This window comes from Zeus faber, assembly GCF_960531495.2.
Source record: "Zeus faber genome assembly, chromosome: 17".
NCBI classification, from domain to species: domain Eukaryota; kingdom Metazoa; phylum Chordata; class Actinopteri; order Zeiformes; family Zeidae; genus Zeus; species Zeus faber.
The window spans coordinates 7,996,802-8,020,984 of record NC_137204.1 but is presented as its reverse complement, the minus strand read 5'-3'; the positions used below and the strand labels follow the sequence as shown (position 1 = coordinate 8,020,984).

The 24,183-nt window shown below is 44.5% G+C and overlaps 1 protein-coding gene across 3 annotated transcripts; it reads right to left on the bottom strand.

Moving 5' to 3' along the window:
• Window positions 1-593: 593 nt before the first annotated feature.
• Window positions 594-12,060, bottom strand: srek1 (splicing regulatory glutamine/lysine-rich protein 1). Of its 3 annotated transcripts, none has more exons than XM_080017937.1 (11): window positions 11,889-12,060; window positions 11,636-11,769; window positions 8,902-9,059; window positions 8,593-8,742; window positions 7,675-7,853; window positions 7,315-7,445; window positions 7,117-7,213; window positions 6,945-7,046; window positions 5,438-5,509; window positions 4,003-4,114; window positions 594-2,905 (listed from the first exon to the last, which is right to left on the bottom strand). In XM_080017937.1, exons 1-11 carry the CDS (start codon window positions 12,014-12,016, stop codon window positions 2,735-2,737), a joined length of 1,434 nt encoding a protein of 477 aa, XP_079874063.1. In that variant the 5' UTR covers window positions 12,017-12,060; the 3' UTR covers window positions 594-2,734. The 3 variants fall into 3 exon arrangements, with proteins under 3 accessions (XP_079874063.1, XP_079874064.1, XP_079874065.1); XM_080017938.1 differs by having other exon boundaries at window positions 8,593-8,739; XM_080017939.1 differs by lacking the exons at window positions 11,636-11,769; window positions 11,889-12,060 and adding exons at window positions 11,112-11,137; window positions 11,268-11,347 and having other exon boundaries at window positions 8,902-10,869.
• Between the last annotated feature and the right edge of the window lie 12,123 nt (window positions 12,061-24,183).

Here is a 24,183-nt window from a genome sequence, read left to right as displayed (position 1 = left end):
ATGCTACGTAGTACTGAGACACACATCTGAACGGCTCGTTTTCTAAAAACATAACAGCTCACAAAAAACAAACAAGACGGGGGTTGTCTTATTTCACGGTTTGTGTGTTGTTAGGTCCGTCAGAGACCCAAATGTATGTGCACAAACACTGAGAAAGCTTGAAGCTAGTTTTACCAAAAGATAGGGAAAGTTTTTCCAATTCTTAGTTTTGTGTCTTTTTCACCTGTTTAATGCAGGAAACTCAACCTCTGTGGGGTTATATGCTATCCACCGAGATTCGCTGGAGCTAATGTTTTAACATCTATACAGTCATTTAGGTCTTTGCCATCTTCTATTGGCAATCAAGTTTAATATTTCCGATTAAAAGAAAGGGTGAATTTAACAAATTGTTGAAGATACCCAAGATATGTGGAATAAATGAACGGAAGATTCCGTCACGCCAGTGATACCATTTTGTGTGTATGTGATGTGCAAATCCCTTGTGCCGCCCAGTGTAGTGAAACATCTGCATATCTGAATGTAACCTCCTCCTCTAAAAGGCTTCCTACATCACACACTCAAACAGAAGAAGTTAACTCAGTTGAAAAGTTTCTTTATTTGGTATCTTCTTTTTTCGGGGTGGGGGGGGGGTTGGGGGGGGGGGTTACATATGCACAGATATCTAAATGAACCAAGGAAGATCCACCACATATATCCAAGCTCTTCGACAACAGCGCGGCCGAACCTCAAACGCCTGAGTCCCAGAGGCCGCTTCTTTCATCGTAGGAGTTAGCACACAATAGTTCTGAATATTTATAAAAAATAAAATTATTCACACCGTTATGTATGTAAATTTGTTTTAGAAATACCATTATTTTTTATTTTTTTATTAAACCAAACATAAAAACAAGTTATTAACCACCTCCAGATTATGCAAACTTCTGGCTTGTTAGACATGATAAAAAAAATAATAAGTTCACGTTACAAGAGGCCCATTCATTCCACAACCTCAGGGTTTTTTACTATTATTATATCAACTGTAGAAGGAAAATTGACAGGAACCAAATTGTAGATACAAATTGTGTTGAGGTTTATTTTTATGTCTTGTTTTGTTTTTTTTTAACCTCATTGCCTAATACTGGACTTATCAACACCGAACAGTTAGGGAGGAAAACCATAAGTAAAAAAACAAAACAAAACAAAAAAAGGATCAAATAAAAAAATTATTAAAAATGGTTAAAAAAAAAACCTGCACGCTTTTGTAGATATTCCATTTCTATTCCGCCAATTGGACTCACAATACTTCCGACAACGTCAGTATCTGGGTTTTGCCTAAACATGTATTATACAGATAGCGTGTGTACAATCTGAGTCCAGGCACTTTATGGTTATTTCCACACCATCTCCCCCAGTTTGTAGCATTATTTTTAGAGTTCACACTTAAAATAGACCCGTTATTACCAAATATATTATCTTCAAGCATTTTACATTATAGGCCCGTGTTGCTTTGCTTTCAGAATAAGGAACATGGCGGCCGAGTAAAAATGTGGCATCCAGAGTTGAAACCTACCGAGAACGAATGTTTCACAAGCGAGTGCAAAATAAAATGTACTACTTATAGGAACATATATTTAAAAAATGGTGCACATGATTAGGATTCTTTGCTTATAATGATGATAATAATAATAATAATAATAATAATAATAATAATAAAAATTCTCAATTCCAAACACAAGAATCAAAGTGTGTCTACATTCTCTTAGAATTACAGTAGTTTTACGTCAAACATTTTACATGGGTGACCCACGTTTGCCCAATTACAGCAAAGGCAGCAGCGCACAGAAAAAAAAGACAACTAAATGGAGACTACGCCATGACAGGTCCTGAAGCTGCCGGCCAAGAACAGGATGGGCCAACGGCAGCTGAGCTTTTCCCCTGCGGCACACCTCCAGGCAGCTACGGAGAGTTCTCCCTTTATCCAAATAAATGTTTTTTTTTTGTGAGATTCACGTGGATCGTTTTAGGTTTTTAGAAATCGTGGTATTTTTCTCTAATCACCAGATTATCTTGGAGGGGTCTGTGGTTGACATCTTGGCTTTTTTTTTTTTTTTTTGTGGCCCTAAAACTCTTAACAGGTAGATAATGTGCGTCGTTGCTTCCTGTTCGTCTTGTTTGTGGTTGGTAGGTTGTGAAACAGAACTCTACTCAGGGAAAATTGGCTCGCAAAGTCACACCGGACGCACACCGCAACAAATATAAGTTTGCTATTAAATAGTTTGGCAATTTAAGGGGTGTTACAGGAGAATTTGCTGGCGAAGAAGCCAAATCGTTGAGAGGGAATCAGATTATGGAGCGCAAAGTCTGGAAATCCTAATGTTAATAACGATTTTAAAAGAAAATCAAAGAAAAAAATCTAGAAAATCATCTTCTTAGCCAAGTGTAGGTCAAAAAACGATGTTATTAAAACACTCTTAGGCCTCGACAAATACTATTATGTTTATTAGGTCGTTCAAAAAAAAAAAAAAAAAGAAAAAAGGGAAAAAAAAAGATATTTAATGTAAACACAATTGGGAACTAGAAGAAGAAAGAATTAAATCCAATTTGTTAAAACTAGATGAAGGGATGATGATGAAAAAGATTTTTGCGGGGTGTGTGAGTCGGTGGGACCATGGACGCACGCGTGTTAGTATTTATTTTACACACACGTGCGCGGTTTTGTCTGAGCGGGTGTGAAAGCAGACCTCTCTAATTGGACTTATCGTAACATTTGCTTGGCGACGCCGGTGGAGACCTGGTCCTCCGCCGGCGTTCTGCAGCTGCCGTTGTGTCGCGAGCGGGGCACCTCTGTCTCCTCGCCGGCCGCGGCCGAGCGTGGCCCGTCGCTCTCGGCGTCTTCCTTTTCCTCCCGCTCGTAATCCCTTTGCACCTGAAAGGACAGGAACGGGGGTCAGACCACCGGAGTCAGACCACCGGGGTCAGACCACCGGGGTCAGACCACCGGGGTCAGACCTCCGGGGTCAGACCTCCGGGGTCAGACCTCCGGGGTCAGACCACCGGTCTCTTCTGCTGTACGTTAAACACCGTGGACATTGTGACGATCTGTGTCCCTTAGGTGGAGACCCCCATCAAAATGTGTGCAAATATGTGTTTGTATTTTGTAGCGTAGCGTAGCCATGACGTCAATTTGGCAACATAAGTGGGTTGTGTATGCAAACATGTGCAGCCAGTAACTGATCAGTTCTACTTTGAGTCAAGTGGACAAGGTCATTTGCCAAATATCACCTTTTGCCATCTAATATTTGAATGACTTTTCTCAGCTTGTGTGCAATGACCACACGGTTTTAGGTATTATTCATTCTATTTTTGGGAGCATTGTTGAAGCGAGGGCTATGCAACATGAAGATATATATGCTAAGTAGCGCCGGGCGGTATGGACAAAAATATTATATGACCAATCAAAATATCTTTCTCCCCCCGTGGGAGCCACGTCAGTTAGTTCAACGTTTCTGTGAAGGAAGGTTGACCTCATTTTGCTGTGAACTTGAGAGGCCAGACAAGTCTTTTCTGCACAATTTTCTTTATTTTAACTTTTTATTAATTGTATATACAGGAAAGGTGTTATATTGCAAAATATATCGGGATGGAGAGAATAAATGAGCTCTATCGGGATCGAAGACGTTGGCCCTATCACCCAGTCCTAGTTAAAGTCATTCCATACTTTCATTTGAGGTTTAATTCATATGGTGACATCAATTTGTGAAGGGCTACAGTATCAATTAACTTAAAATAAACTAAAGACTTATATTATAGGGTATATATAGTTTCACCTCCATTCTCTATTGTGTGTGTTAAGAGGATAAGCTTTAAGATTTTCAAAATACAGTTAAATGTAAAATGCAACTTGGTCAGGTTGTGTACGTGTACATTTATTTTTAGATTGACTTTTGTTCCCTCTCATCTAACTCCTGTTGATGCCAAGGTTTTTTTTGGCGTGTCAGGACTATATTAATATATATCAGTCACCTTTAGCGTCTTGTCTTTGCGGCTCTTGTCCTGGTCTTTGTGGCTCCTCTTGCGGGACGTGGAGCGCTGCTTCCTGTCCCGGCTGCGCTCTCTCCTCTTGTCTTTCTTCCCTCTGAGGTCAAACCCAAACAAGTGAAATGACTCAGTGTCAACATCCGTGCACATGACTTGGAGTAACATAAGTACAGCGCACATGAAGGTATGAATAGAAATATCTCTGCTGCTGCCTTAATGAGCTGGAGTTATATTGGATATTATGTGATTTTGTTTTTGCACAGTGATTTTGTCTTTCTTTTAATAAGTGTAAATAATGAAGTATAATTTTAAAAATAAAAATAATCGTAATAAAAACACACCAAAACTTTTTATTTTTTTGGACGAACCTGGATGGGCCCCGGTGGGCCAGGCTGCAGAGTATTAGCTTCACCCATCGTAGCCAGTTCCCCCACGAAGCGGACAACCGCTTGTTTTTTTTATCCAGGACAATAAAAGCTGCTTTCTTGCTCTCACACAAGCAGCACGAGTCTCTCTCTCCTTTATTGTTGCAGTTTTTAAAGTTGGAGTAAATTGGAGGCCCTGTATTTGATTTTTGTTGCCTTAGTATATGTAATTTATTGTTTTAACTTGGTGTGTTTAGTGTTTATTCACATTGTATACAATTTTATTCCACAGGAAAGCTATATTGTTAAGCTTTAAGCTGCTATTTTTAAGTACTCTCTCTAAGAGAGAGAGTGGAATGTTGCACATGTTGCCTGTCAATAAATAAACATTTGTCAATTCATGATACTTTCTCATCACTTAATTTTAATTCACTACTACTACTACTACTACTACTACTACAACAACAACAATGTTGTTAAGAACAGATAAATAAATAATGCTTCACGATTAATAGAAGGCTTCAAATAGACCCTGCGATCGCGTCGGACAGACAGACAATCTCATTGCCATCTACTAATATTATTATTTAAGGCATATTATTATATAATATTATATAATTACGTTATATTACATACTTACATATTATATGTATATTTGTACAAACAGCATTGATAAATGTGTTTTCTGGAAAAGTCATAATTTTCAATTTGCTACTGCTACATTTTTATAATATAAAGACTAATAGCTTGACAGGAAAATGTGCTATTATTAATTTTGCATACATCTTTTTTAATTTAATGTAATTATACATTCACAATTTCCAGGGACATTTAAATATATCAATTTATCTTACTTTGCTTTGAATAAAACAGCGTTGGTGGAGGAGGTCAGTACGTTTGTGAAATCAACTCCCATGAGGAAGTTCTGTTTCACATCGGCTCGGCCTTGTAGCGTCGCCAATGATCATAGAACTTGACTGAGAGCGAGCGAACTACGCCTGTAGCAGATGATGTATCTATCATGGCATCAGTGTAACGGGGAAGGAGAGTCTTACTTCTTGGGAGAGGGAGATCTCACTTTCCTGGCAGGACTTCTTGACCGACCCCTACTCTTCCTCCTGTGGCCCCTGGGAACAAGTTGAAGCGCCAAACTTTAGTCATGCGATTAAATATGACGTTTTCCTTTAAGAGGACGAGTACATGACCGCTCAAAATTGGGGTGTCCTACTCTCGCGCGTCAGTGTCATTGAGGGTCACGCGCCCGGTGCTGAAGTGACAGTAGATCAGATCAACGGGTGTCGAGATAATTGAAGGATATAGAACATACATAGATACATACATACATACATACATACAGACGGACAGAGATGCCTAGAATTATAGACAGAAGATAGATATGGGTTTAAATTAAATCGATTTGATTGCAACTTAATCACCAAATGTCCCCAAATAGTTTTCAGGAAACTAAAACCCTAAATTAGGCAACTCTCACTGGTCACTGCGTAAAAGTGAACCTAAATAAAAGTGGAAGTCCAAAGTAAAGTGCAATTGCAGGAATTTTAAAAACATGTACTTATAATTGTGTAAAACAAATGTGAACGCATAACCCAAATAGGTTTTTGGTCAACTTGAGCAGAAGAAATCAAGCTAGGGATACAAACTGCATATTATATACATAATATTTGGGGCCTGACTGAAATGTAATTTTGTCACAGGCACCGATTTTAAGAGGCAAAAAAAAAAAACGATAACCGATATTATCTGCCAATACTTTTATTTCGATATTTTTCATCTTTTGTCAGAAAATAAATGGAAACCACTGGTTTTAGGAAAACACTGCTTTATTGAACAAAATGATCATCATAAAAAAAAAAGCACTGGCACTCTGTCCAGTGTCCTTTTTGGCATAGAATGCACACATGTATTTAACAAATCAAAAATAAATAGTATTTAATTTATTACTTCTCTATACAATGAACTGGTGTTGCTTTGGAGCTGCAAGCCAACTCCATGTGTGTGGACACAATCACAGATGTTTTCCACTGACTTACTGATTGGGTGAGTCAGAAATGTCAAAATGAACATTTTAGAGTTAAAGCCCCAGCGGGGATGAATATAATGTTATAGTAGGTCTATCTCCGCAGTCTCAGCCAGCTCACTCTCAACACTGACAATCCTTTAATGGTAGTTTAATATTCTCCAAGATTACATTTCTTCATCTCTAAAAATGTAATGTCAACAGAAAAAAAAATATTTTATTCAAGATTTACTTAAGCAACAGAAAGTAACAAGAACTTCACTTCTACTTGTGGTTTCAAATCCGTTCATGCATGGTAAAACCATTGGTATGGTATAACCTTTATCGGCACTTTATCTGTAAAATTTCAACCGATACCGATAGTTCTTCGGAAACCAAACATCAGCCGATCTTATCAGCCTACCAATACATTGGTCAGGCCCTAATATTTATACATATTAATAATATGCAGTTTAAGTTCAACTTGAACTTTTGGGTAATTACACAAAACTGGCCTCTTGAACATTGCACTGTCGCTGCCCTACCTGGAGCGGCTGCGTCGTTTGTCTCGGGAACGAGAGCGCCTCCTGTGGCCACCTCTGGGGTCGTGGGAATGGGCGGTCCGCACGCTGGGAGAGGGCTTCCTCCTGCAGAGAGGGAACGCAGTAAGCACTCTGTACATCGCACGGGCCATCGAGCGGAGCGAAAGATCCAGACCTTTGTCTCGAACGGGATCTTTTCCGATGAGTCTTGGAGCGCGAGCGGGAGTGGCGCGGCCGCCTTGTCCGACTCGACGAGCGGTGCTTTTCCTCCGCTAAAAAGACAAAGAAAACAATCAAGATCCCAAACGAACAAACAAAAAAAAATAGATAAAAAGCCTGATCCTCGCCAGAAAGAGTTGCCCGGATGTGCTACCTGGTTCTATGGCGGCTGCGATGGTGGACTGGGCTTCTCGCACCCTCTTCATGACGCTCTCAAGCTCCTTGGCCGCCGCCTGCGGTGTTAGTTCAGGGGGTTTAACGATGGCATTGTTGGAATGGTTAATCCTGAAAAACATAACAAACGTACAATTACTTCACTTAGAATGCGTGTTGCTGTGACTTATGCTATTCTTAATAAAGTCTTGGACAATTCCAGGTTCCAAATTTAAGAATCAGAATCAGAATGCTGGTTGTCTGAAAATACTGGGGGAAGACTTTCACTTTTCCGACCTGGACTATACAGCTAATTCCTCTTAATTCACAAGATGTGGGAAAGAAAGGAAGGAAGGCACACTTTAAGGGTCTATCGCCAAACATGACACCGTTGAACGCCAGCGCTCTGGACACCGACTCCTGGTCCACGAACTCCACGAAAGCGAATCGCGTGGGCTGAGTCTCGTCTCCGGCCATGCGCACAAACTTGACGTCTCCGACCTGCTTGAAGAACTCCAGTAGCTGCTCTGCCGTGGTGGTCTGTGGACAGAGGAGTGGTGGAAATGTTAAATGTCACTTGGCGGCAAGAGTGGCTATCTGAAATGAAGCCAACTTAACAGATAGTGAGATGGTGGGATCAGTGTTTCCCAATCTTTTAACTTCTACAGCACACCGCTATTCTGTTAACCGCAAAAACGTGTTGAACTGTGATTAATGTTATGGCCGACTAACAGTGACTTGCGAACGATTCCATCGTAGCGAAACAACTCTTAAATGACTCGGAAGTCGGGCATCGTTCTGGTAAAAAAAAATAAAAAATAAAAAAAAAATATATATATATATATATATATAAATTTGGGGGGAAAAAAGTGAATCTTAAATTCACAAAAAAAAGAAACTCTTTCTTAATTCAGCACACTCATCCAAAGTCGTCCCTCGCTCACAGTGCAATAAACCCGACAGAATCAAACAAACAAAGAACGACTCGTTTTTACTGAGTGACTTTTCAAGGACTGAATTAAAAAATATATATATTTCAGTGATTAGAACTTTCATCACCACAAATAGTCGGTAATAGAAGATAATCAGTTTCAAATTGAAGCTTGTTCTGATCAACAAAGATGCTATTTTGGCTGGAACTGGTGAATTACATGAATTTGTGCAACCTTGCAATTTTGATCTTGCAACACAAAAGCTTATTCCCATTTATTTTGAATACATTTTGAATGGAATTCGAAATGGAATGGAATGCGATGAGTATTTATTATGTTGTTGCTACCTGTGAGTTCAGGTTGCCGACATACACCGTCCTCCTGATCTCGTTTATTTTGGAGGGATCCACGTTGCCCATCAGCGGTGGCTGAGCGGCCACGGACGGCGACTGCTCCACGCTTGCCGAGACCCGATTGACGACTGGAAGGTTGAGCTGCTGTGGCAATACATGGACAAAATAAAAATAAATATACACAAAGAATATACAAAACATAACAATATATGGACAGACAATGTTCAATGTCCATACCTTGGACATTGTCATATATCTGGACAATGAATAGCAAATGGAAAAAAAATGCAATAAGGAGCTCACATTCTGAACGGGACTGGGGGTAGGAATCGGCAACAGTCCCCCGCCGGGCATCACATTAGTCATGGGCACGGTCATGGGCACGGACACGGGCGTGGCAGCTGGAGCCGGAGCAGTGGGTGCCAAGAGCGACAAAGCCTTGGCCTCTTCCGGGATCTTCCCTGTAAGACGGAGCCAAGCGTTAGCGCGGGCAGGCTTCCCTCCGTATCCTCTATGCACAAAAAAAAAAGCAAAAAAAAAAAAAAAAAAAAGCCCACTGTACTCTAGAGAGAAAGAGAGCATACACTTCCTTAATACGACGAGTGATTAGCCAAGGTTAACTGAAGAGCGATCATCCTTACTGTGCTGTCACTACATTAATCTCACATTTTAAGCATTATTGTCAATTTCAACAAAAAGAAAATCTTAACACTGATTTTTTTTTTTGTCCTTTGTCTCTTTTCATTATATATAAAAAAAAAATGAAAAAGAAAATACAGAGAATGAGTCAACACTTTGTATGTATGATGTCACCTGTACTGGAAACATATTGGTCAAGAACCGTACGATATCAAGCATGGACGCTTTTCCGTGGGGGGAGGGGGTTTTCGCAGTGTTGGAAAGTTGTGCAAGACACAAGACAACCCCAACGGCTGCGTCACTAATAGCACATAGGACATCAAATACAGAGAAGAACAACAATTTTAAGAAACGGTAGGAGAGGTTAGCCAAGACTTCAAAGCCAAAGAACAACTGACTTTACGGTTTGCTTTTTCTATTGTAAGTGTAAAAAAATAAAATAAATAGGTGAACTGTCATCTGCTTGCTGAGGGGTCAGGAGGAGAGCTGGACACTTTGATTTTGCTGCTATCGTTAAATTAAGACTCTTCACCGGACTAAGAAAAAAGAGAAACTTGTGTAGTCGCTGAGTAGGAATGCAATAGCATATTTTGGCTCTAATGCTTTCTGTAGTTTCCCAGTGGAAGGCAATTTCCACGGATACAACAAAAAGCAAATAATCCCTGCGTCATGACTTTTCTCATTCAATTAAATGTACTTTTACACTGTTGTGAACGCTGACTTTAAACTAGTGATATTCAAACTGTGTCGGCCCTCCCATTTGACATGACAAATTAAATGTCATCAAATATGTCTACATAAAGTTTCTATTAGCATAATTGTTGATTAATATTGTATAATCAAATTTGAACGGATGTTACGTTCAAGTTCAGTGTCATAATTGTTCTTTCATTAGTTCATCGATAATAACCCAATTTGCTCATCTTTTAATTTATTTTGATTATTATTTTTCATTGGTTGCGAATCATTCTGCCCCGGCAAGGGAAATAAAAGTTTGAATACCACTGCTTTAAATCCAGTATGGAAAACTAATGGATTTGTCATTTAAATAAACCTTAAATACATACGACAGCAAAGTGTGAGCGCGACTTAAAAAGACATCGCTCTAAACCGAGGTAAAACTTTTGGGTTGGGTCTCACTGACTCATATGGGCGACTAGCCACTAAATACATTGGTGGGAGACAAAGAGAATTAAGGGTCAGTCATCTTCCGGTGTGACACATCCCCAGCGGTGCTGCGCCGAATTCAACCACACACAAGTCGCGGCTGCAGAAGTAGAGAGAGGGGGTTGGGGGGTTGGACAGAAAAAAAAAAATAAAAAATAAAAATAAAAAAACAACAAACCAAAATACCAATTATTAAAAAAATAAATTAAAAAAAAAGCTAGAAATAGGCAGTAGGGAATATTCTAGATAGAGACAGCAGAGAGTGAACAACATGGGAAAGTATGAAACCAAAATAAATAAAGGAAAATAAAGAGACAAGGTGTCCATCTTGGAAGGTTCAGCGGGCTATTCTCCGGGTCAGTATTCCCCCCTTGAAGGCTGCGCTGGCCCCATCAGGGATAGAGGCTTGGAAAACAATGCCTGATTCAGGCTAGTGTAGTGTAACAGCTGGGCCAGTCTAGTCATCTGATATGCACACATAATCACACAGAAAAAAACATACAAAACCAAATTAATAAACTCAGTAGCCATCCAGCACCAAGTCACTTGGACATCAGCATCATGTTTTAAACGGGTTACATGGGATCAACACCACAGAAGGGGGGGGGGGGACTTTTAACCAAAACAAAAAATAAAAATATTTAAAAAAAGGAGGAGGAAGAAGAGAGATTAAGTTATCTGAATTGCATACTTTTTTTTTTTTTTACCATTTCCTTCAAGTGACTGGTCACCTCTTAATGAAAAACACAAAAACAAACAGAGAAAAACATTGATGTTGTTGGTTTTTGTTTTTTTTTGGTTTAAAGTTGGGAAAGCCTACATGTGATGCCATTTGCCTTAAACCCTGGAAAGTCATGGAATACCTGGGGAAGCTTTTTCTATTAGTGAAAGCACCTACAAAGCAAAGTCGCCAGTGCGTGGGTGTGTCATAGATAATGTGCCACTGTGTTAATGTGGCACTGTCACGATTGCAACTGTGTAAGAGGACAGTGGGGAAGAGAGAGAGAGAGAGAACGAGAGAGAGAGAGGGGGGGAGAGAGAGGGAGACTTAAAACCAAATTCTCATCAGACAAAATTGCGTGTTTCGGACGTGGGGGCGGGGGGTGGGGGAACACAACAACAACAACAACAACAACAACAACAACAACAACCCAGAATTCTGCATTATTAGGCCCCATTGAATTGAACGGCTTTCCCCGGGACGGTGCCGTGTGAGCCAGGGTCCACTCACCTTCGGCGCAGGGAACCACGATCAGAGCTCTGTCAATAAACACAGTGTTGGTGAGATGCTGCGCCACACCAACACTGGCGGCTTCGCGGTACTTGACGTAGCACACCTTGGACGAGAACGACAGCGGCGCATTGCTGCGGGAAACGAGACAAAACGTGTTGCGGTCAGACAAACGTTCGGCGAGGCGGGTCGCGACGCCGCCCGTTCCGCCGCGGCCGGGCCTCGCGTCCCCGCCGCGGCCCTCCGCACTCACTCTGGGGGGTAGAGACGCAGCTCCTCGATGTCCCCCAGGAAGCCGAACAGGGTGCGCAGCTGCTCGCTGCTCACCGCCGCCGACAGGTTGGTGATCTGGGCCACCGCGGTGCCCGGGATGCCGCTCATTGCTCCTTCGCGCGGAGGGAACGACGCGTTTCTCCCCCTGAGTGTGTGTGTGTGCGTGCGTGCGTGTGTGTGTGTGTGTGTGTGTGGAGCCCGTGGAGCGGTCAGCCGCTGCTGCCGGGGCCCGGGCCGTGCGGACAGAGCCACCTAGCGGCGCGGAGGACCCGCTGCCCCTGCTCCTGCTCCATGCGGGTTTGTTCAGCTCCCAAGATGCAGACAAAATGGCGGACATCCGCAAGCGGCGCCGAGAGCGCCCAGATGCAGGCAAAATGGCGGACATCCGCGAGCGGCACGTTCGAGGCCGACAGGAACCCACGTCACGTCAGCAGCGGAAGTTGGTCTTCCTGTTCGTTTTTCGCCCCCGGTGGAGTCCCCGTTGACTCAGCCACAGCTGTTATATATACACCCCACACTGCGTGAGCCGGCGGCCGTTGACCCCTCGGTTAATAGTCAGTGCGGATTAACGGCTCCAAAGTTTCAGCTCCGCCGCCACACAGAGATGTGTAGTGATGGACCAACGAGCGCCGTTAAGCCTCGTGTGGACAGCGGACACCAGGCGCCCCCGCCTGCGCTCGGCGTCTCCTCTCCTCGCCCTTCAGCGTGCGAGAGAATGAGCGACCCCCCCCCCCCGACGTCACGTTTACGAGCGCCTTCCGCCCATCACGCGACCCCTCCCCGGCAGGGTCCGGCCGAGGGTCCGTGCGCAATGCGCTCACCAGACCCTTTCGGATTGAGACCCCCATGTCGCCCCGGTGGACACTTCGACGCGGGCGACGGCGGCGGGTGCCCTGGCTTGGCTCGTCCCCATGACAACCGCAGCGTATTAAATAAACCCTCGCCCGCTCTCAGTGCATTACCCCGAGCGGCAGCGCGCATGTTTACTGGACACCTGGGTGGACAGGCTGATCAGCGGAGGTTACACACTGCAGCGATAAGACAGGTGCTGTAATGTATTCACCAGGGAAACTGGTTTACTTCCATAGACCTGAAAGACGCGTATTTCCACGTCTCCATCATCCCGAAGCACAGGACATACCTGCGCTCATTCCAGGGGATCCAATACCAGAACAAACGTCTACGGTTCGGTTGTTCCCTGGCTCCGCGCGCCCTTTCCAGATATGTAGGAGGGGCTCTGCAGCCATTGCACGGGACGGGGATAAGAGTGCTTTTTTTTCTTTGGGTGACCTGCTTTTGCTGGCTCGCTCCAGGGGGGAAGCGGCGCTGCGGACGAGGACACTGATGAGGCCCCTTTCGAGTCTGGGTTTTCGCCATAAACCGGAAGAAGAGCTCCCACTTTCCTCCCAGCTCGTTGTGTGCCTGGGAGTGGAATTAAGTTCGACCGAAAAGTGAGAGAGGCCAGATTGAGATGGTTTGGACACGTGTGTAGGAGAGATGAGAGTTACATTGGGAGAAGGATGCTGAGGATGGAGCTGCCAGGCAAGAGGGAAAGAGGAAGCCCAAAGAGAAGCTTTATGGATGTGGTGAGGGAGGACATGCAGGCGGTTGGTGTAAGGGAGGAAGATGCGCAGAACAGAAGGTATTGGAGGCAGATGATCCGCTGTGGCGACCCCTAACGGGGACAGCCCAAAGAAGGAGAAGAAGAGAAATGAGAGCTCTCACAACAGAAGGTGGAGGGACTGACAGCCCTTCTCCGCCGTGTCACGCCCCACAGGGCGGTGACAGCTCGCTCCTTCGTGCGGCTGCTGGGCTTGATGTCAGCGGGCCACGTGGCGGAGACGCATGATCTCCACTCCTCCCTCAGTGGCCCCCGATCTGGCTCACTGGAAAAACCCGCAAGTCCTGTCAGAGGGAGTGCCCCTCAAGTCTCACAAGTCTCAGGATGGGGAGGAACGTGTCTGTCCCAGGTGTTGGTTGGGGGGGGCAGCCAACATGTCTCTTCACATCAACGCACTGGAACTTCCCACAGTGGAAAGTGATCCATCATTACGCTTCGCTGCTGCAGAATCAGCATGTTCTTATGCAGCATGTTCTGATGGACACTTCATCCAGAGTTGGTTACCCTGATTTGGAACAGGTTCGGCGAAGCAGAGGTGGACCTGTTTGCCGCACGCGGAAACGCACGGTGCTCACTGAGCCCGCGAGACGGTCCTCCGCTGGGAGTCGAGGCGTTTGCGCATTGGCCGTGGTGCATGATGCTCCGTTACGCTTTGCCACCGGTCCCGTTGATTCCACGGTTCCTCGCATGAGTGCAAGAGGAGCGGCTGGAGGCTATTCAGATGTCATGTCATGGTTACCACACCTGCAGCGGCTGTTAGCAGGCTGGCCGTGGGAACTCCCGTGGCGCGGAGACGCTCTCTCCCGAGCGGAGGGAGCGATCGGGGATTACCCGGTGATGGGCCAGCGCCTGTCGGCTTGGCCGCTGAACCACCTAGAGAGACTGGGTCTCTCCCAAAATGTTGTGCGCGCTATCCAGGGCGCCAACGGGCAGCTTTTCAATGCTGGTGTGCGGGGAAAGACCTGGATCCCACGGCACGTCCCCTGCCTCGGGTGCTTTTATTCCTCCAGCTGTTGGTGGACAGGAATTTGGCTGCCAGCACATTGAAGACTTATGCGGCCGCTACTTCACCCTGTCACGAAGGTTTTGGTGACACAGCGTCGTTTAGTCGCCCTTTATTGAAACGCTTCCTAAAAGGTGTGCGGAGACACGGACCGGTGCCACTCCCTGGCTCCTCGGTGGGACTTTGCGCTGGTTTTACGCTCGCTGGTTAAAGCCCCTTTGAGGGTGAGTGATTTATCTGTGCTGTCTGTGGCTCCTTCATGCCTCAGGATCCAAGGAGACGGCAGCCCGGCCATTTTACGCCCTAACCCGGCTTTTACGCCTAAAAGCATCACTAGCTCCTTCGGGTCGAGAGCGATAACTCTCGATGGATTCCTTCCTCCCCCTCACGACTCGGAGGAAGTCGTTGCACGGAGGAATGTCAGTGGAAGACATTTACACTGCAGCTTCTTGGGTCTTTCATCTGTTCGGTTCACCCGGTTTTATTTGCGGGATGTCTCCCGTCCCCCCACGACCCACTCTGTACTGAGTGTTTTGTCAGAGTGATCGGTACCGGAGGTTTTTCCTGTGCGCTCTCCCTTCTGTGGCGTTGGAGAGGCACCGGCCGCCCTCTGCGCCTTGTGGGACTGTTACAGCGCGTAACCCCCGTCTCCACCCCTCACAGCGGGAGGATTATTCGTTCCCAGCCCGCATGACGCCAAGGAGAATGTATTAATCCGCTACGCTGTGCCACTCGGGATCATAAGGTTCTGTGGCGCGTCATTACGCATGACGCAGTGGCAGGGGATGGACTGCAGATCAACGAAATAATATTTGGTTGATCTAACGCTCCATTCCGGCGTTAGCGTCACCAACCAGTGTGGAGGAATACTAGTGTTTAGCCAAGAATGAACTACAATTGATATTGTTGTATTCCGAGAAGCCCTGAACAGTTGCTTATTCACACAGTTGATCCGTTTTCCTTTCTCCTCCGTTGGACGCAGCTAACCCCTTCACTCTCTCTCCGTGACAACAACAACGAGCTAATTTTCTCGCTGCAAAACAAACAACAAAAACTCGCTGCGAGAGAATTTTCTTGTTGTCGTGAAAAACCGGCGGGAAAAAAAAAAAGTGTGAGTAGCGAACGTGGAGCTGCCGTCACATTGCTGGAGCAAGCCGCCATGTTTTGGGGAAACCCGCATTAACTGTTAATGTCGGTCTGCATTTTTTGGAGTTAAACGATGGCTTGGGAGTCTTGTTAGGTGAAAAACGGACAGAATATCTTGCCACCATCTTGTGTGAAACATCGACCCTTCTTTTTCCCCCTCCCTTTCTCCACTTTTGTACATTTCGTGTATTTCAGCTATTTCACCATACAATTGAATGGAAGTGGTCCTCCAAAGATGCCGACCGGCAAACTTTACATTCCCCTACGTCAACACATAGGGCTTCCGTGTCACCAAGAATCAAGTCAAATTACTATGATTGTATTTCGAGAATAACATTAAATGAAATTTATTGAAAGGAAACCAAAAACATATTCTTTTTTTTTTTTTCGTTAATCTCAAATTTTGAGATTAAAGAGGAAATACTGCGAGATGAACATTTTTGAGAATCAAGTAGGATATATAATTTAAGGATCCCTAATTTTGATTTTAATCTCAAAATTATCGACTTTTCTCTCAAAATGTTCTGTTCATTGTCGAAATATACTGTGACTATAATTTGCCATTTCATCTGTATTCTTGAATAAAATATGGAGTGTCTATCAGGCTTTTTGTCTTTACGTCTCGTGAGGAATAATATGTACAGTATAATCATTATCTAACAGTTTAATCTAATAATGATGAAATTACAGTCTTACTATTGTCATTGTTCTCAATCCATTTGAGTTCCTGCCATCTTTTCTCAATTTCTCGATAAATTAAACTTCTTCTTCTTCTTCCTGTTTCATTCACATCAACATTATTTATTTGCTGCTCAGCATATCTTCCCTTCCTGTTACATGAGTTTATATACATATGCAACTAAGGTTTATTTGTATTTATTTACTTAATGACTGACTGACTGACTGACTGACTGATTGATTGATTTGTTTGTTTATTCGTTCGTTCGTCTTTTGTTTATTTGTTTATTTATACATATACAGTACACTCTACATGACCTGGGCTCTTGGCAATTTTTAATAGAAACTGCCACAAAGGCAATTTAACACAATTTATTTAAGTCGGTGAAAATGTCATCTTTGATGAAAAATATGCAGACCCTAACACCAATGCCTATTTTTGTCTTGGATATTAGACTTGCATTCAAACGAAACAAACATTAAAAAAAGTGAAGACGATTTCATTTGATAGTTATTGCCAGGTAGTCTATAGAATTTAGACTAGCACACTTAATACCCTGGTCATCACTCTGATAACAATTGAAAGTTAAAGTAAAAATGTAATCACACTGGAAAAGGCCCCAATGACTGCCAGGTTATAAATGGTTATAGATGTTTGTGTTGCGGAAAGAAGGTCCAGTCGTCGTCGTGGAGACACATGCAAACATATTGAGGGAATTCCCCACATAGCTCCGCCCCAAAGCTCCATAGCCACAGCTACCTGGGGGCATCTTTGTGTGACATCTTTGTGATGTCACAACTCTCCCCTAGAGGTGTAGATGAGCTGCAGTGAGAAGTAGAGGGCAGGAGCCGTGAAATGAGAAAGAAAGTACAAAGTCAGGAACTTTATTTAGGTCCACCTGGACACCTGCTCATTAATGCAAATATCCAATCAGCCAATTATGTGCCAGCAGCTCAATGCATAAATGTATGAGAAGCCTACAGACATGGTCCAGAGGCGTAGTCGTTGTTCAGACCAAACGTCAAAATGGAGAAGAAATGTACTCAAAGTGATTTGATCAAAGTGATCAAAGTGAGTATAGTAAAGTGACTGGCACCAACGATCATTGGAGTGATCGTTATTCGTTTGTTATACTGGGAATTTTACACGAAACAGTCTCCACGGTTTACAGAGAATGGTGCTTAAAAACAAAAACTGAAAAAATCTAGTGAATGGCATTTGAGTGGGCCAGTCAGCCTGCATTTTCTGGTGACCACGAAAATGATACAATTGCATCTGCTAGATTACCCTCATCTCCCTCGTGTCTTCAGCCACCTATGGCTCAAGGCACACAACCCTCATATTGACTGGCCCACTGGTTCCGCGCAGTCTAGGGTCCATACTGCCTTTTTAAAACTTTTTTCCACTTGTGCTGTCAGCATGCTAGGCATACAACCCAGAGTATTTGTATGCTACTGCACATAGGACAGAGTTAGTCTGCAAGTGGAGTTCAAGTTCTCAACCTGCAATGCAACTCTTTATTCGTTCTTAAATCATCAAGAACTGCCGCAATAATTCTGTTCTGTGGGCGGCCTGTAGGATGACAAGAGCACAGTCTTTTGTTGTACAGAACCACCACCAATCCCCCGCTTTGGTGAACTATTTTACCATGTTTGGGTCTATAAAGAACTTATCATGACTCCAAGAGGGGGAGAGAATCACCACGGGTGAGACAATTAAACATAGAACCAAACAACAAAATGTACATGGAAAAACATAAACCATGTTTAGCCATAAGAACTGTCAATGCTGACCTCACCAGGGGTCCTCACTGAGCCACACACATAGGCTCCACTACTTTACTGTACTGTATTTAGCATACTGTACCGCATACTATGTCATTGTTCAGGGTTGTTTCGGTGATGCCGTATTGCTGCGCCGTCCTGTTGTATACTGTGCTGTATTATCCCACTAACACTACCTCACTTCATTCACATGCCACTTTAATGCACATATCTGTACATACATAATTGCCTATCACATATACATAAGCATATTCCCTTTATCTATTTTATTTTATTTTATTTTATTTTATTCTATATATATTTTTTATTTATTTTATTCTATAAGTATTATTCGACTTACTGTATTACGTTTTAGGAATCATTTAGTTGGTCTATTAGAAAGAAATCTTTCCCGAGGACATAGTGTGTTATCACCAGGTGCGTTGCATTACATTTTACTGCATATATGTATGAAAGTATGTATATGACGACTAAATGTCTTGAATCTTGAATCTTGATAAACATCGGACGACAACATGTATTGACAAAAAAACGTTAATAAGGTCCAGGAAAACGAACAGCAATTGGTCACGTGGCCTCTTCCTGCCATAGTTAGGCAGTAAATGAGAAAGAAATGGAGAGGGATGCAACCAGGAGGGTGTTGGGGGGCGTTCAAAGCAGGTGCCGGTGGCGTGAGCGCATCTGGGCTCCGCCTGTATGTATGTGTGTGTGTTTGTGTGTGTTTGTGTGTGTGTGTGTGTCAAGTGTCCACCGGTGAGCGTACAGGACTTATACCAATTGGTTCTGGTGTATAAGGTCCTCCAAGCAGTGGAAAGGGCCCCAAAGCCACCCCCAAGCCCTGCAGCCTCAGACATCACACGGCGGCAGGAAAGCCCCCAGGCACCCTGCTCCGCAGCCATAGAAGACCCCCGGGCCCCCAGAGAAGCCAGAAGCCAGCAGAACAACCGCCACACCCAGGCCCTGCGGAGCACAACCCAGCACCAGGGAGTGCGAGGAGACCCTTCAGCCCTGAGGCGCACATACACAACCCACCCCCATGTGCAGGCACAAGACGCAGGCGCAGAACCCGAGCCGCTGGCTTCAGGTACGGACCCCAGGCCCAGAGCCAGGCCCCATGCCGACAGACCGACAACCCGCTCCAACCACTCCGCAGGTGAGCCGGCGGGACCCCTCTGTCCATCAGCGCCCTGCGCAAGAGCGAGGCCCGCCCCACTGCAGCCGACTAGACGTCCCACCCAGCCCTGAGCGCCCATCCACATAGCTGATTGTGCTCAGTGCAGGGCACCTGGATGTTAGCCCCCCCCGCCGACGCCAGCCGGCCACCAGATATATGGGCCCTCCACCATCCGGGGCACCCGGCGCAGAGAAGCCGCTCAGCCGGAGCATAGGCTGACAGCCATCCCCCGCACCCCAATCCATACCCACAACAGTAAGCGGCCTCTCAGGGGCCCCGGAAGGCACCCGGCAGCGCTCTCCACAGCCCCACCGGGTCGCAGCACACCAGAAACTACCTGCCTACTGCCACGCCCACTGGCCTGGATCTGATAAGTTCCACCTCCGCCTGGTTCTGTAGTTGTCAGATCTGTCAAAGTCCAGAGAATACTGTGAAATCTAAGAGAGATCTCTTTTTTCTGACCCAGCAATTCTGCCATTGACTGCCTACCGGCGACATTAGCCCCGCCTGACCGGTTGTATTCCCTTACTGGCCCTGAGATGAACGCCTTGGAGAAATACAGAAGAGTCACTGGCCGCCGGCATCATTCAGCCCTCTTCCTCCCCAGCAGAGGCCTGTTTGTTTTTTTGTGGATAAGGAGGATAAGGTACTGCAGGCTTTAAATACTATCGTGGCCTGAAAAAGATCATGGTCAAGAACAGATACCCTGCCACTCATCTCAGCTTTCAACCACTTGACAGATTCCGCGGCCATCACCAAACTCGACTTGCACAATGCCTACCATCTTGTGTGCATTAGAGATTGGGATGACAGGAAAAAAGCTTCAACACTCCTGGTGGCCATTACAAGAACCCGGTCCTACCATTTTGGTTAAGGTTGGCCACGGCAGTCTTCCAGGCCCTTGCCAAAGACGTGCGCCACGATATGCTCCTGGTCTCTATTGATGACATTCCGTTTTTTTCCCTAGTCAGCACAAGGGCACGTCCCCAATGTCCCCCATGTCTGCCAGGCTCTCCAATGGCTCCTGGAGAACCAGCTGTTTGTGAAAGCTGCAAAATGTTAGTTTCATGTGTCCACCACATCATTCTTAGGGTTCATCATCTCAGCCACAGATAACATACACCGATCAGCCACAACATTGAAACCATTTACAGGTGAAGTGAATAACACTGCTCATCTCGTTCCTCGTTTCAATCGGTGTATAGAAGTGGATTGGCCCCAACCCGCCAGTTTAAAGCAGCTGCAGCACATTTTGGGATTTGCAAATTTATACCGCCGATTTATTCACATTTCCCCCTGTCAGCTTCAGCCCTGCCACCAGGCCCAACCCCTGTTTAGTGCTAACCCCACACCCCGTCAGGGGAATTTCCCATTCCTGTCACAAAGCTGTGATGTCACAAAGGACTCCCAGGGGTATTTAAGTGCCGTTTTCTGTTTCCCTGTGTCGGTTCGTAGGATCCTTAACTTAAGTGTTAGTTAGCGGTTCACGTTATCAGTGCTAGTAGTTAAGCGTATCCTGTCTGCCTGGTGTGTTCCTGTTCCTCGCCCTTCTATATCAAACGTCTGCATCTGCTGCATTCAACTCTGCCTCCGTGCGTCTGCATTTGGGCCCGAATGCTGAGATCCGACACATTTACCAATGGAAATGGCATATCAAGCGGATGAACAGGCTCGTGGAGGACCCAGACCGAAGCGTGTTCTACGGCCACTAGCCTCGATGGAAGATTACCACAGTGGTATAATGACTAGCTATACCACTCGCTGTTGCAATGTCCTCTCCCATCGAGAGAGGGGCCCACAAAGTTTGGAGTTAAGAAAGGTGTTGGCTGCCCCACCTGAAAGATATACCATTTGCGGCAAATTGCATTTGCAGCAAGAGCATCACCGCTCTGCCCTAAGAGACTGCTGGCCCTCAACAAACATAAAGGACATCAGCGCAATCCAGGCCGAGAATGCGAGGCTGCTTCAAGCTCAGCAGGCTGCACATGCAGAGATTAGGGGGTTCTTAAGGTCAGTCAGGAGTTTCCATTCTGAACCACCTACACCCACCTCAAGTCAGACTACACATGCTCATTCCCTCAACTGGCACCCTGCACCGTCACCACAAACTCCATACCGACCCACAAAATACAGAGAGGGAGTGGCTGAAGAGGAGGAATGGCTAGTGCCCCCTCCCTGGTCTGGTGGGGAAGAACGGAATACATCACCTATCAGGAAGCCTACTCTGTCAGATGTGAGTCATAGACAGTTTCAATTACAGCTGCCAGCACCCCCAGTCACATCGGGATATGATTCAACAACAGCCACCTTTTCCCGTGGGCGGCTGCCTCCATCACACTGGGACCCTAGACCCACCATCCCCAACCTTAGTCACAGGGACTCAAATGAGTTCATGAGGCTCAAACTCGCCCTGGAAATTCTGCTGCCCACTGATGCAACAGAACTGTATAAGTATCAAATACTTATTGACCACTTAAAGGTGGAAGAAGCTAAATTAATAGCTGATATATACTTGAACTCTGCTACGCCATACAGCGATACCATGGCTGCGCTCATGGATATATATGGTCGGCCTCACCAAATCGCCATGCAGAAGATCGCAAGTGTCTTGGAGTCCCCTCATGTGCGCCGGCAAGATGCTATGGCTTTTGAGAGGTTTACTTTACAAGTGCAGTCTCTAGTTGGCCTGCTAAAATCTCTCGGACCTGAAGGAGAGGTGGAGTTAAACTGTGGCTCTCATGTTGCTTGCCTATTAAGCAAATTGCCCCCAGAGCAACAAGCAGCCTTTAAACGCACCGCACAACGGCAGCCAGAGTTAATGTTCTCCCTGCAACAGTTTTCTGAATGGCTGAGTTATGAGACATGGTGTCAGGACTTTGACAGCCAACGACAAGTGAAGGGGCCAAACACAAGACCAGACAACCGAACATTTACCACACTACATGGATCGAGTTCACCACCATTGGATACCATTTCCAGACCAACTAGTGCTACTGCTGAGGAATATCCTGGTCATCTGGCACAGCCATCTGCTCAAAAACAGACCGCAAGGCTCACAAAGCTGGTCATTAGCAAGGGAAATGCAGCAGCAGAGGCCCTCCGAAACTGGATCCAAAACAGTGTTCTCCTGCTTGGAGATCTAATGACCCAGGCAAATGAAGCCTCATCACCAAGTCAGGATCTCTCAGACTTGCCTATTGAGGAACAGCTGCGTTTTCTGCTGGAGGAACGCACATGTAAAGTGTGCATGGATAAAGAGGTCAACATAGTCTTCATCCCATGTGGACACCTGGTGGTGTGCAAGGAGTGTGCCCGCTCTCTGCGAAAGTGCCCGATCTGCAGAGGCCCGATCAAGGGAACCATCCGAACCTTCCTTGCTTAAGTAGGTGAAGCCAGAATACCAGGGCTTTATTCTCTAGCCTCAGATCGCACATTTAGTCCCATTTAATGAAAGCAGTAGTTCTCTCTAATGACAAGCTCATTGTTGAAAAACATTGAGAATTTGATGTTCCTTTGAAATGTTTCAGCAGCCACTAAGGTTGTTCTATACATGTGTAGTAGTGTAGTCACTTGCATACCTTTGTCTAATGAATAAAGGAATCCTTCAGCCTGTGTTTTGACACCCTGTGGCGAATGCCAGTACTGTTTTCCCAACCCAGACATAATTTATTCAACAGTAAATGTTGCCCCGTCTATGAGCAGAGTTGGGTGCTAGAACTGTAATTATCTTTATTTTTACATAATATATAATACATACTGTATGCATCTATAATTCTTCTCCGGTAATTTTAATTTGTCTGCACTCTTAACCTGATATTTAAATAAAATAGTTTAAACTTAAGTACTGTAAAAAGTAGCAAAACAGGGATCAACAATCCATGCATTTCATTTTAGATGTACCCCAAAGGGGCAGAAATTACCACCACAAAACAATGAAGAGCATTAGTTTATTTATTTTCCACAGGTTACTTCAGAAACAGGATATCTATATACAAAATCTGGAATGTTGGATAAATGCATATCAATAATTCTACTGTGGCTGTTTCCAGAGAAACGTCATAATTACTACCTATACATCAAAAGGGTTGCCTCTGCATTTCAATTTATTGCTGGTTTTATAAACTTGGGCCACTGATGCCGTGATTAATTCTATGTTTTTGAAAGTATTTACATTTTAATAGTAATGTCTAAAATTCACAGGAGACTGCTAAATAAATAAGAACTATGTGAAAACATAAAAAATGTTGGGTAAAGACAATGCGACAACAGGTTAGATTGTCTCCATGGTCACTGTATTTTTTTGACATTCATATCAAAAAAAAAAAAAAAAAGACTTCAGAAAAAAACATTTTTCTAATATCACAGAAAATGATCTACAATAAAAGCACAAAAAATAATAAAAATGATCGAATCTCTTTAAAATGCATTATGCAGTAGGAAGGGAGGGCTGCAGGAGCAATGTCATTTGCCTTTCTGAATTAAATTTACCAGTCTTTGCGCTTTGATTCAAAACCAAAGTAATACAGCAATCTGCAACAACAACAACAACAACAATAATAATAGCAATCATAATAAGATAGGAAAAACCTGTAAATGACCACAGTGTTTATCTTATAGGTCTGACAGTGTCAGGAGCATGTCTCCCATCAAAATGTTTACATACAGGTACAGTGACCAACACCACTGTGGAGCACATGTGAGGGAAGGGCTGTAACCAAATCAATGTGGGGGGAAAAATACAAAATTATACATTGTACATATAATTAAGTGGTAACTTAGATATTAGAGAATTTGTGACTTGGTATATAAATTTGATCATTTCCATCACGTCTGGAAATACGTCTCATGGAATAATATATATATTTTTT

Bases quoted from the DNA above. Each gene is read 5' to 3' on its own strand.
- srek1 (XM_080017937.1), bottom strand. From the start codon at position 12,016: ATGAGCGGCATCCCGGGCACCGCGGTGGCCCAGATCACCAACCTGTCG. The intron at 7,047-7,116 runs GTCTGGATCTTT...CCCTCTCTGCAG, and splicing joins AGATCCCGTTCGAGACAAAG to GAGGAAGCCCTCTCCCAGCG. The intron at 2,906-4,002 runs GTGACTGATATA...CTGTCCTTTCAG, and splicing joins GCAAAGACAAGACGCTAAAG to GTGCAAAGGGATTACGAGCG.